The sequence below is a fragment of the Osmerus mordax genome, chromosome 15 (assembly GCF_038355195.1).
Source record: "Osmerus mordax isolate fOsmMor3 chromosome 15, fOsmMor3.pri, whole genome shotgun sequence".
NCBI classification, from domain to species: Eukaryota; Metazoa; Chordata; class Actinopteri; order Osmeriformes; family Osmeridae; genus Osmerus; species Osmerus mordax.
The window spans coordinates 11,416,762-11,428,948 of NC_090064.1; the positions used below are offsets into that span (position 1 = coordinate 11,416,762).

General features: G+C 45.1%; 3 protein-coding genes across 4 annotated transcripts; 2 read left to right on the forward strand and 1 right to left on the reverse strand.

Moving 5' to 3' along the window:
• Nucleotides 1–2,577: 2,577 nt before the first annotated feature.
• Nucleotides 2,578–6,014, forward strand: LOC136958000 (clusterin-like protein 1). The gene is made up of 8 exons (XM_067252220.1): nucleotides 2,578–2,677; nucleotides 2,811–2,959; nucleotides 3,734–3,904; nucleotides 4,097–4,538; nucleotides 4,828–4,956; nucleotides 5,093–5,307; nucleotides 5,451–5,649; nucleotides 6,004–6,014. Exons 1-8 carry the CDS (start codon nucleotides 2,578–2,580, stop codon nucleotides 6,012–6,014), a joined length of 1,416 nt encoding a protein of 471 aa, XP_067108321.1.
• A 102-nt stretch (nucleotides 6,015–6,116) lies between these two features.
• Nucleotides 6,117–8,268, forward strand: tyms (thymidylate synthetase). Its single transcript, XM_067252079.1, has 7 exons — nucleotides 6,117–6,366; nucleotides 6,568–6,641; nucleotides 6,798–6,972; nucleotides 7,103–7,204; nucleotides 7,276–7,451; nucleotides 7,592–7,663; nucleotides 7,814–8,268. The coding sequence occupies exons 1-7, from the start codon at nucleotides 6,144–6,146 to the stop codon at nucleotides 7,949–7,951; spliced, it is 960 nt and encodes a 319-aa protein (XP_067108180.1). The 5' UTR covers nucleotides 6,117–6,143; the 3' UTR covers nucleotides 7,952–8,268.
• A 108-nt stretch (nucleotides 8,269–8,376) lies between these two features.
• On the reverse strand, nucleotides 8,377–12,104 carry enosf1 (enolase superfamily member 1). 2 transcript variants are annotated; one of them, XM_067252078.1, is made up of 15 exons: nucleotides 11,944–12,104; nucleotides 11,680–11,782; nucleotides 11,015–11,130; nucleotides 10,794–10,880; nucleotides 10,643–10,669; nucleotides 10,424–10,496; nucleotides 10,304–10,342; nucleotides 10,066–10,148; nucleotides 9,844–9,966; nucleotides 9,398–9,532; nucleotides 9,259–9,300; nucleotides 9,032–9,161; nucleotides 8,818–8,917; nucleotides 8,651–8,732; nucleotides 8,377–8,472 (listed from the first exon to the last, which is right to left on the reverse strand). In XM_067252078.1, the coding sequence occupies exons 1-15, from the start codon at nucleotides 12,022–12,024 to the stop codon at nucleotides 8,380–8,382; spliced, it is 1,314 nt and encodes a 437-aa protein (XP_067108179.1). In that variant the 5' UTR covers nucleotides 12,025–12,104; the 3' UTR covers nucleotides 8,377–8,379. The 2 variants fall into 2 exon arrangements, with proteins under 2 accessions (XP_067108179.1, XP_067108178.1); XM_067252077.1 differs by having other exon boundaries at nucleotides 10,304–10,496.
• Nucleotides 12,105–12,187: the final 83 nt, after the last annotated feature.

Consider the following 12,187-nt stretch of genomic DNA (forward strand, 5'->3'; position numbering starts at 1 on the left):
GGTTAACCACCTCTCAAACCCACAAAAATGTCAACGCGCAAAGGAAGTCCCGCGTCTGCAGAGTGTTCTCCGTATAACCACGTGTTTTCTACATCTGTCCGCTCCTCCACTGAAGGTTTGCTTTGGAGAGGAGGATAGGTGAGGTTATGTTTCAGTGCAAACCCTGGGACGTCGTGCGGAGTTTGGATAGCCGGAGATGAGATTAAATTACTGGCCTGATGGCAAACGCGTCCCCCGGGTGAAAAATGTGGAACCTATTAGAGATCGTTTCAAAGGGAGTGGGGAGAGAAGTTTAACGTCACTGAAACAGCGACGTTGTGGGGATGGCTCATTGTTTTACTAATCCTCTCCTACATTCCTTTTTTGGGACATATACAAAATATTGTGCATCAGAGCACGTTATTCTATTAGTCAATTATGAAATTAGCTAACAAGGCTAGTGAAACACATTTTGCCCATTTTCATACTGCAGAGTGCAAATTTCTATTTGAGTTTGAGGGTAGATCTCTCAAATGCTCTGAAGGACAATACTTTTTGTAATTGTTTTTCTGTAGAGAGAGATTGACAGACATTCATCCTAGAGAGTAACAAGACCCCAAACACAGACTTATGTCCATCTATCTCCACCCCTGTCTTTGTGCCCAGCAGATACAGTTCACCGATCAAAGACGGAGCCCAACCCAACTATCACAGTCAGTCAGGATCTTCTCAGACTAATAGGAACATCAATGCAATTAGCGGGAGAGACACTTTTATCTTATCTCTGAAACACTTGTGTTGGAGTGTGAATGGGTTACAGATGAGATCACACACATTACACCACAATCTCACTGTGTCTGGCTATTGTCTCAGAACGGTGAACGTCTCAATCGTACACTCTTTGGCAGTGTGTGTATGTGTGTGACGTCTGTTTGCCCTCAAGTTAGTCTTTTGGCACGCGTTCAGTCGCAATCTGATTTTACAAACAGATCGATTTCAGGCCGAAGAAAAGACAAAGTACACTGCTTCTGAACAGAATTCAAATCCTAGGCTTTCTGGAGTAGTCAAAAGATCACATCCCAAAGCTTCTCTTTGGATACTAGAGCCTATAACTCCAACCCCTTTGCTTGGGTTAGGACACAGTCCGGCATGGATTAAGTTCTGAGCCCGTCTGAAATGATAATAGAGGTCATTTTGTGTTTTTTTAAGGGCAGCAAAACTGTGTGTTTTACCGTTAGCCATAATTGGAGCAGCAGGTTGGTATTAGGGCTCAGGTAGGGATCACTGTGAGATGATCAAACACAGCTGTGGGTCAGGTAGCCTCACAGCCAGAGGCCTTCTTGAGTCTCGTTTAGAGGTTGGGACCTCATTTGCTGGGTCATAGCTCTCAGCAGAGGGTTGAAATTAACAAGAAGGACTGATACTGCAGGGAAATTCCACATTTTCTAGTCCGGTGCTGCAATGTTTAGATACCCACACAAATGGCAATGTCGGTAGACATGATGCCGCCTGTGCCAGGTAGACAGATATACACAGATTAGGAGGAATAAACCATGTGTGTCTGCCAAGGATTCCAGTACAGACATGAGTTCAGGACAATCTAAGTTAAGGAGGTGACAGAACAGTGTCCAGGTTAGACCCCTGAATTATATGTTAGATAGATTATGGCTTCAGAACTAGTCAAAATACTGAAAGTGTCTGTAGGTTAGGTGATAACATTCATTTGGTTAGGATGGTGGCAGGCTTAATGGTCAGCTATACAAATACACTAATAGGATCTGAGCTGCTAAGTGGAGCCTTATAAATAGAACAATCCTCAGCAGTGTTATCACTGTGTACCTATCTTTCTCTCTCATTCAATTTCTCTCGCTTTCGGTCTAGTAGTCTGTCAACCACCACGTTTCCAATTTCGACAAATTTGTTGATGCTTTCTCAGTTCTTAAGGTAATAAATGCTAGTTTCTTTACCATCGTCTGATACTGCAGGATTGCAATATTTTTCTCTGGTTAGCTGTTTAGATGAGGCTCATTGGTGACTTGTTGTGATAGCATTGACAGACCTCTTTACACAGACTGGGTAGTGCCATCGGTTGAAACAGATTGTGTAAAGGTAAACTACTTTTTGATTGATTCAGAATAGTTATTTGGACATGCTGAGACTTACACTAAATGCAGCAACTGCAGAATACAGTTGTGTCCATTGTTTCAGACATTGTTTGAGACAACTCTCATTTACACGGGACCCTTTACATGGGACTGGATACTTTAAGCCGTCCTGTTTTGAAAGAAAGTTTTCTGGCTGTGCTAAATTTGTACTGCGTTTGCAGTTGCTTGAGCTGTTGATAAACAGCACTACCTGGTGGTTGATCTTTTTTGAATTTGAAAAGAAATCCTGAAGTATCCCCTTCTCATAGATTAGTCCTAAAAATCTAATGAGATCGATCCTCCTTAGCACAGCAGTGACTTCTAGGAAGCGTTTATAAGGTTATCTGTTATTACTGTTGTGTAAGACCTCACCTTAACCCTCCAGTGGTAAGAAAGATGAATTTTACTTCACTTTGTGATGTTTCAGTTCTGTGTCTGCAAGTGTCCCGTTAAGATGAGGACCCTGGTTGTTCTGATGTTCCTCGTGTCAACTCTGGAGTTCCTGTTCTGCACCCCTGTCTACCCAGTAGGGACAAATGAGGAAGTTCTCAAACGTGAGTGTTCTTAAGGAGTTTGAGGATCTAAGTTAGGGTGGAAACCCATGCAGCCCTCAGCCCCCGACTACAAGGCATACATGTGTGAGAGGCATGTCGCTGATGTTAGTGTTTTCTCTGGCTGTGTGTGCAGAGCTGTCCAGGGAAGGCGAGAGGCATGTTGACGAGGAGATGAAGAGAGCCCTTTTTGGGGTCAAACAGATGAAGGAGACGATGGAGAGGAATGAGGAGAAACACAAGCAGTTCATGAACAGCCTGCAACACAGCAGTGACAAGAGAAAAGTAAGAACGCAGAGGAAATAAACAGACAGATTGTTCACACCTTAGAAACGTCTGCATCTTTTTTCATTAGATTGACTTAGTAACTGTTCGGTACTTTGGACTTTACCAACTCTTTTGTATGATTGTGGCTAAACCAGCCTCAAACCATCCTAAACATGTGACTCACCACACGTTCACACCCACAGAAGACCCGACGTCTGTTCTCTGTCTTCCCCAAGCAACGACACGTATAACGGCCACATATTTTCTGCTTCACGAGCAAATGTTGATAGAGAAACCCACAAAGCAGACAGTGAGTAGTGTGGTTATGGGAAAGGGGAGTAGGGAGTAGAGAGTATAGTTACAGCACATTCAGGATTAATGAACTGTCTGTAGATGTGTCCGTGTTCTGTACAAACGAGCTGCTGAGAGCCAGGGTTCTAAACCACAGCATCTTCTTCCAATACACAATACACTCACAAAAGTCCTCCTACACTGAGAACAGCCCGACAAAGATCATAAGAAAAGGACCCCCCCCCCCAAAAAAACAGCCAAACAATCCTCAGCAGACTGATGTTTCTTTTTAAATTGCAATGTTTCCCTCACTCCTGCTCGCTCATCTGATCTCGACTGGATTGGTGACGGCCGTGTGGTGAGGCAGCTGTTTGCACCTATTCCATCACGTTAGATCAGAGATGACCTTGAGTAGGGGAGGAAGAAGGGAGCTTGCACTACAAGAGAATTCAGAGACAGTCTCTCCATTCATCATTCCCCTTTACTGTGCTCTTCGCTAAGGGGGCGGTGCAGTTGGCCACGGAGGCGGAACACAAGCTTCAGGAGGCTGAGCAGCAGTGCCGTGATTCGCTGACGATGTCGTTTGAGGAGTGTCGTCCCTGCTTAGAGGACACCTGTAGGAGCTTCTACACCTCCACCTGCCGGAGGGGCTTTTCATCCTTCTCATTCAAGGTGAATCCCACAGTTGGTATTTATTGCACTGATCCATTGCATTCACAGCAACATGTGATATAAATCAATTGCAGTATTTGTGAAGAGTATTGGTTCCAGGCCTGTGCCACAGTAAACCTATGTGTAAACCAGGCTGTGTGTTGTACTGTATGCTCTGCGCTGTAGTTCAGGAGTTCTTTTCCTCTTCCTTAGGTGGAAGAGTTCTTCAAGAAGATGTCGTCCCAGTTGGAAACTCAAGACGAGGTCTACAACCAGACCCAGGACCCAGACCAGAGCCAAAAGCCCGAATCCCAGACCCAGACCCCCGACGGAATGGAACAGGAGATGGTACAAGTGGAGGCCTCCTTCAGACAGCTGAAGAGCAGAGTGGGCCTCCTCTACAACACGAGCGTGGAGCTGGTCAACAGGATGCACCAGGAGTTTGGCCATACCTTCCATGTAGCCTTTACCAACGATTTGAAGCCCAGGTTGCTCAGCCCCACCGAGGACACCCCTAGCCTGGGCTTCCTTAGGGGAATGGGTCTGGAGCACATCCTGGACTCAGTGTATGACTTTGGCAAGACTATGCTGGAAGAGTTCAGTTATGCGATGACAGACACATTGGACGAGGTGAAAGAGACTCAGCAGCAGAGAGGTATGCTGACTACATTCTAAGATACAACGTCATAGGTCTGCATTCTGCACACTTTAATGGACATATTGTTGATCACTGATTTCCAATCAAAAGTTTTAGAGATCGATCATACACAAATTGATGATAAAAAAGCAATCGATATTTCCGTTACAAATAGAATCCCCTGCAACAGTACCTGATCTCATTGACTTAAAATGTGTGTTGCCATGATCAAGTGAACACGTTTCCTGTGCATGCAATAATTCAAGGTGCTGATTTGATTGGCCGTGTGCCGTGCACCTCTCTCCAGCTCCAGGGTCGTCCTCGGATGGGGGTCCGGGCCACAGCAGGTACCTGTGCAGACGGCTGCGCAGGCAGGCCTCAGACTGCTGGCTGCTGCAGGACCAGTGTGAGAACTGTCAAGAGGCTCTAATAAGAGGTGAATGTTAAAGATCAGAATGTGGGAATAGAGTGCAAATACATGATCTTCTCACAGTATCTGTGGCATAGTTGATCGATGCATAGCTGCATGCAATGTCTGCAAATACACGTGTGTCTTCTCTGCTCCTCTCCAGAGTGCCCCAGTATGAGGGAGCTTCACTCTGAGCTGGAGGAGATCCACCTCCTGCTGAACGCCTCTCGGCAGCAGTACGAGGACACGCTGCTGGTGGTCCAGAGACACACGGACGACACGCTCACATGGCTGGATGTCACAGCAGAGAAGTACGCCTGGGTGACCCTGCTGGCTAATGACACTCTGGGCCCGCAGCACATCTTTAGCATCACTTCAGTAAGTGACTGATGGCAGTGACACTGATGGCAGTGACGCTGATGGCAGATCTTTACTCATTTGAATGAAAAAGCAGAGGTAGCCTATTAGCTTTGTGATTCAAACTGTTGTGGTTATGTGTTATTATTATTGGTGGTTTCTAGGTGGTTCCACACATGCAGATGAGGGACAGTGGGTCTAAGGTGGACACCACAGTGGCTGTGAAGGTCCTGGACTCTCCATTGTTGACCCTCTCAGTTCCAGCTGAATTGGAGATGCAGGACCCTGCCTTCATCCAGTATGTGGCCAAAGAGGCCTTGGTGCTATACAAACAGAAGTTGAACGGTAAGCATCAGACCCCTTGTACAACTGGGCAAATATTCCTTCATTCTGTTAAATGTTACAAGTTTACCCCAGAGAGTTTACTTTCGAATCCAAACCCTTCTTCTTCTTTTTTACAGAATTGCAATGATATGGATATCTGCAAGATACCTCTGTGACTGAATATTCAAGTTCTGGTATTTATGTAAAGTGTATTGCACTGTATTTTTCATCTTTCTCCAAGTAGAAGCATTTAACATGGTTCTTGATTTTGTGAGAACTGAACTGTAAAATAAAACATTTCAAAATGATGCTTCCATTTATGCGTGATTGAAGACATGGCTTTAACCAGAGCCATGGCTTTGGCTTTAACGTGTGGAGGTTTTTGTTCAGTAGGCGGGACTTAAAGTGTGCGCGTTTTTCTTGAAATGTTATTGGTTTTCCTCAATACAAGGAAATGCGTCAAAATAACCCGCGAATATTTGTAGTTGACAGTACGACTTTCGTGCGTGCAGTTATTCCATTTTAAAAGCAAAATGCCAGCAACATCTGAAATACACACAACGGAGTGTCGCAATGGTGAAGAACAGAAGAGAGTCGAAGGGAAAGCGGATAATATTCAATTTTCCTTGTTTTGTGATGAACGGGGCTACTTGAATCAAATAGAATACATTCTGCAGCACGGCCACAAAAAGGGAGATCGCACTGGAACGGGAGTTGTCTCTGTATTTGGGTCACAAGCAAGATACAGTCTCCGGGGTAAGCAACCAGTAGCCAGTCAGTAGGCTACACCGTTTTCTCTACATGTTGATAATTATATTGGTGAAAGGTTTGGCATAGTGATTTTATTAATTTGAACAATCAACATATTATTTAACTAGGTAGTTATTTCCCGCGTATGAGGTCAACGACTGTCAAAATTGGCTGCAGCTTGAATAGTATCCCGTAATTTCACTTCAGATCAGTTCCCGCTACTAACGACAAAAAGAGTGTTCTGGAAAGGAATTCTTGAAGAATTGCTATGGTTTATTAAGGTAAGATAACCAAAGAAAATGCTTGTTGTTGAAACCAAGGTGCTTGCACACGTTAACAGATTGCACACACACTTCCTACAAACCCAATGTCCGGTAGATGGCGCTCTACTTCCAAAAATAAATTAAGCTGACAGTAGATTTTGGTCTTTGCTGCAGGGATCAACAAATGCCAAAGAGCTGTCGGAGAAAGGGGTGAAGATTTGGGACGCCAACGGCTCACGGGATTTCCTGGACAAGAGCGGGTTCAGAGACCGGGAAGAAGGGGACCTGGGACCAGTGTATGGGTTTCAGTGGAGACACTATGGGGCAGAATACAAGAATATGCATGCAGGTAACTGTAATAACTCATAATCCAATTAAGACAATGTAAAGATTAAAAGACAATACACTAATACGATTTTACTACACACACACACACACGATAGTTGCATTGGATTAAATCGTTTTTGTCCTCCTGCAAGACTACACAGGACAAGGTGTGGACCAGCTACAGAAGGTTATTGACACAATCAAGACCAATCCGGAGGACCGGAGAATCATCATGTGTGCGTGGAATCCAAAAGGTTGGTTGTTTGACACATGGTCACAAAATCCATCAAGCAAGCCTGCTTCTGACTTCCTTTGTGCCCCTCAGACCTTCCCTGCATGGCCCTGCCCCCGTGCCATGCCCTGTGCCAGTTCTACGTTTGCGACGGGGAGCTGTCCTGCCAGCTGTACCAGCGCTCTGGGGACATGGGACTGGGCGTGCCCTTCAACATTGCCAGCTACGCCCTGCTCACATACATGATCGCCCACATCACTGGACTGAAGGTGGGTGTGTCTTGTCACTCGCTTCCCACGTTCACAAAACTGGCATTTTGAATGGAAGCCGTGAGCTCTTATGAGATTTAAGATCCCACACAAGAAGGAATTTTTACCCCCCCACCCCTTTGTCCTTTCCGCCTCCACAGCCTGGTGACTTTGTGCACACTCTGGGAGACGCTCACGTGTACGCCAACCACATCGAACCCCTCAAAGTTCAGGTAGGCTCGTGCTCTCTGTGCGTGCGTCTGTGCGTGCGTCTGTGCGTGCGTCTGTGCGTGCGTCTGTGCGTGCGTCTGTGCGTGCGTCTGTGCATGCGTCTGTGCATGTGTGTGATCGTGACGTTCATCTTGTGGACTCCTCCCTTGCAGCTTCAGAGGGATGTCCGCCCCTTCCCCATGCTCAAGATCCTGAGGACGGTGGAGTGCATTGACGACTTCAGAGCCGAAGACTTTGAGATTACAGATTACCATCCCCATCCTGCCATCAAAATGCAGATGGCTGTTTAATCAGAATTCCATGGAATGAATCCTTATGTTGTATTGTGTGTCCTGCAATGGAGTTGATTTCTGCTGTATCGACCTGCTTTTATGTTGCATTTTAGGTTCATTGTTTTTGTCTTTTTAATTCTTGTTAAATGTTTTAATTTCTGAAAATAAAGAATTTATATATTCCATTGTTTAATGTAGCTATTATACAACAGCTTATTGTACAACAATGGAAAATCAAGTATTAAAAAAATGCAGTGACATTGGTTTAAAAAGAACAAAACATAAGAAAGTATCAGGTTTTTTGCACAGTTTGATAGTCACTAAATTATTCATCAAGTACTTTAGTGTACTTGATTTATCACCCCCTGCAGTGAAGTGAATGGGTCGGTGCCAACTGAAAATCAAATAATTCTCTGATGTCTGCTTCTTCACTCTTATTTTCCTCCTCACGGATTCAGGAGCTTCCTCCAGACCTCTCCCTGAGGGTACTGGTGTCTCTGCACAGACGACTCCACCATCTCGCAGGAGTATCCTGGATCCTGATTGGACAGGGACCAAACAGCATTGGCTCAGTAGCCTGTCTGACGGTGGTAAATGTCTAGCAGTGCATCTACTGCTGCTGCAGAGAATGAAAAAAAAAACTCCACCCACAGCGTCACCGGTGATAACTTTCAGTCTGGTGTGGGGTTGATGCAGTGGTGTTGAAATGTACTATACCTTGGGGGGCATGTAGTGGGTGTCCCTCAGCACCACAGGACTGATAAAGTGCTCATGGAGGTGGTCCACGTACTCACACATCCTGAGAGAGGAGACAGGGTCATGCGACAGCAGTCAGAACAGCAATTACTCATGTTATTGAACATGTTATTGTGGTTGGCACTGACCGGTTGTGGAGGCTGGCGGACACGGAGATGTAGTCGAAGAGAATGAGGTGTTGGACCAGCTCACACAGTCCAACTCCCCCAGCATGAGGACACACAGGCACTGGAGACGGAGGGGAAAGCTTAACACGGCAACGCTAACATGCCAGGCATGAGCCCCCCACACACCAAGATAAACATGTAGATACCGTACACACACAGTAAATAAATGTAATACCCTGGAACTTGTGGGCCATGAGCAGTACAGCCAGGTTCTCATTGACACTGCCCAGTCTGCAGCTGTCAATCTGGACAAACTGAAGCGCCGATGCTTGTAGGAACTGCTTAAACATCACCCTGTTGTGGCACTGTGATGATGGGCAATATCATCATGTTACGCCATTTCAGATCCACATTGACACACAGGACAAGTGGGGGGTAAAACACCAGCATGGTGGGACGTACCTGTTCTCCTGTGGCTACTCCAATCCCCAGAGGAGCCAGGGCCTGGAACAGTAAAACATAGATCTCAATCTCACCAGCATTCAGAAAGACACAAATGTCAGGCCTCTAAAACTCCATCCATCCTACTACTGTTTGTCACCTTGGAGATGGTTGCATGGCCGAGGATATCGTCAGGACTGGTGGGCTCCTCAATCCACACGGGCTTGTACTGGGCCAGCTCAGACACCCAGGAGATAGCCTCTCCAACATCCCACCTCTGGTTGGCATCGATCATCTGACACAGAGCAGGTACTATCAACTTTGCCATCAGGAAACATACTGGAAAAAAGACTGGGTAAATGCTAGTTAATGATTAAGACTCAGGGCCTATTCTGATGTCTACTAAAATAGAAAATCCCAAAATGAATTATTTTTGCAAACTTAAGACTCCTTGGCCTGGACATATTTTCTGTGAAGAACATGCATCCATATGTGGTGTTGGATGATGTTATTAAAAGTGGGTGTGTCGGTAGGTGAAAAAACGTAAACCTGTGTGCCTCATCCACAGTGAGGATTACTGATACCAATAGCGTGGCAGATAATTACCAAAGTGTTGTTGGGACCAATCAGCTTCCGTATGAGACTGCAGCGACGGATGTCGTCCTTTAGGTCGGCTCCAACCTTCACCTTAAACTTGGTCCATCCACTGTTGAGGGCATCTGAGCACAGCTTGAGAAACACCATATAAACTGGTCTGTCTGTCAATCCATCCAACAACAAGCTAACCAATGAATCAGTCAACAATTCAGTGATGTGCAGATCCGTTACCTGTGTGAGTAGCTCATCAGAGTATCCCAGCCAGGCACAGGAAGTGGTGTAGGCGGGGTAACCCTCCGTCAGCATGTATTCCTCTGCACAGGAACAGATGGGAATTTAGATGATACACTGATACCCATGGAGTGTGTTATTAAATGGTACAATTCCCAGGCACCATATTTCTATCTGCACTCTTAATTAAAGGAGGAGTTCTTAACCACGGCCATTCATGTTTCATTAGTGTGCTTACCTCGTCGGTCCTTGCCCTCCTGAGCTTTCGTGAGCATATCTGAGAGACGGTTAAAGAGAGATAGTGAAGTGTGTCTGTTCATAGTGGCAGTCGGTGTGTGTGTGTGTGTGCGAACATTACCCAACGCCTCCTGCTCTGTCAGAGCATCAGTTATATATCTGAAGTCAATACACGATACAAGCTTCCTGGGATCCTGGAACAACAACACAGCACAGTACACGGCATGCTGCATGGTAACTAACACTGGGGGTTTACACACATTTATTGAGATCAACTTGGATCAACTACAGCAAACAATAGTTGGATATAAGAGGCAGACTCGATATTTCTCCAACATACCATGTCAACAAGTAGCTTCCACAGTGGCTGGTGTTAAAAGGGTAAGAAAAAAGAACACAGAATATTGTTAGTTTGTATTTGGCATGGTTAGCCATTGGCCAGTGGTACAGGTGTGTTTTCGAAGCCTTAAGTGACATGAGTAGCATCCCACCTTGCCCTCGGTTCTGGCCCAGAGGTCCCACACTGCGTTGAGGACGGCTGCAGTGGCCAGTTGGATAACGCCTTTCTCTGGTCCAATCTGTTGTACATGAAACATGAATTAGACCAACATTAATTTCTCTCAACTAACAGAGGATTAAGAGGCATACATGGTGTTTAAAAAAATGCTTCCCCACATTCCTCTATGTTGAAACCAAACGTCCTTGTTCTCACCCATCGCATCTGTCCATCATTGGTCAGGAGGCGGTAGAATCCACGGAAGTCACTCACTATCTCCTCCAGAGATTTCCCCACCACAAAGCCAGTCAAGGCCTCCACAGCACACACCACTGCACACACAAGTTATCTACATTTACAGGTATTCATTTAGCAGACGCTTTTATCCAAAGCGACTTCCAAGAGAGAGCTTTACAAAAGTGCATAGGTCAATGATCATCAACAACGAGATAGCCCCAAAACATTGCGGGAAGGCAAAACATGAAGCACACATTGTGAAAAGCAAATAAGTGCCAATGGGAAGGTTTGCATCTTGTTAGTATTGTCAAACAAATGTAACAAGTCTAGAGCCACGAGACTAGAGATACCCTGTCTCATTTTACTGTTCACTAATGGGACGATACATAACTCAGACTAACAACTCGTTTTTCATACGCAGTAGTTAAGAGGACAATCCATGAAGGAAAAAAGGTGATCATTGCGTTAATGCCTACAACCACACAACGGCACTGTTAGCACACTTTGCACTTGACGAAATAAACACGAACTTTTGTATATCAGACTGACAATTGTAATCCAATATATTTGGTATGTCGTTTCCAAAAAATATCCAAATCATGCTAGAACAAATAGTAGTGTGCAGTAGTAGAACGCAATCTTACCGATTTCTGTTCCTCTTCCTACAGTGAATGTCAGGCCGTACCCTTTCATACAGGATTCAGTTTCGATCACAACATAGGCGACTGAGTAGTCTGGGTCGGTGTGCTGAAAATAACGTCGATCGTAAAGCGGTTATTTCATTTGGTAGACCTTGTTAGGCTACAGGATAAGGCACAACACTGGTTCAGTTGGCCTGTACTAGGATATTAGACAATATTTTTTGATAGCAATAAAGTTGGTAATAAAAGCAGAAGCGCAATGCTTACCATTGCATCTGAACCATGGTGCTCCAGAGACGTTGGAAATCTTACATCGCTGACAGTCAACTTCGTAATTTTATGTGCCATTTGTATGCCCAGACAGCTGTCACTTCGACAATGATCTCATGCAAAGTTGCAAACTGTTTTAACACACCCAGACTTCGGATTGGGTGAAAAAAAATATTCCGTAGGTACACAATGTGATTGTCACATGACTTTTGAAGGGTAACAGTGTAGCTGTATGATTTAA

What these genes read in the sequence shown, in the direction of transcription:
- LOC136958000 (XM_067252220.1), top strand. Translation starts at nt 2,578, where the DNA reads ATGAGGACCCTGGTTGTTCTGATGTTCCTCGTGTCAACTCTGGAGTTC. An exon ending in TTTCATCCTTCTCATTCAAG is followed by an intron (nt 3,905 to 4,096) that starts GTGAATCCCACA and finishes CCTCTTCCTTAG; the next exon opens with GTGGAAGAGTTCTTCAAGAA. An exon ending in TCAAGAGGCTCTAATAAGAG is followed by an intron (nt 4,957 to 5,092) that starts GTGAATGTTAAA and finishes GCTCCTCTCCAG; the next exon opens with AGTGCCCCAGTATGAGGGAG.
- tyms (XM_067252079.1), top strand. Translation starts at nt 6,144, where the DNA reads ATGCCAGCAACATCTGAAATACACACAACGGAGTGTCGCAATGGTGAA. An exon ending in ATACAAGAATATGCATGCAG is followed by an intron (nt 6,973 to 7,102) that starts GTAACTGTAATA and finishes TCCTCCTGCAAG; the next exon opens with ACTACACAGGACAAGGTGTG. An exon ending in TCGAACCCCTCAAAGTTCAG is followed by an intron (nt 7,664 to 7,813) that starts GTAGGCTCGTGC and finishes CCTCCCTTGCAG; the next exon opens with CTTCAGAGGGATGTCCGCCC.
- enosf1 (XM_067252077.1), bottom strand. Translation starts at nt 12,024, where the DNA reads ATGGCACATAAAATTACGAAGTTGACTGTCAGCGATGTAAGATTTCCA. An exon ending in ATGATGGACAGATGCGATGG is followed by an intron (nt 10,881 to 11,014) that starts GTGAGAACAAGG and finishes CATGTACAACAG; the next exon opens with ATTGGACCAGAGAAAGGCGT. An exon ending in GGAAGCTACTTGTTGACATG is followed by an intron (nt 10,497 to 10,642) that starts GTATGTTGGAGA and finishes TTGTTGTTCCAG; the next exon opens with GATCCCAGGAAGCTTGTATC.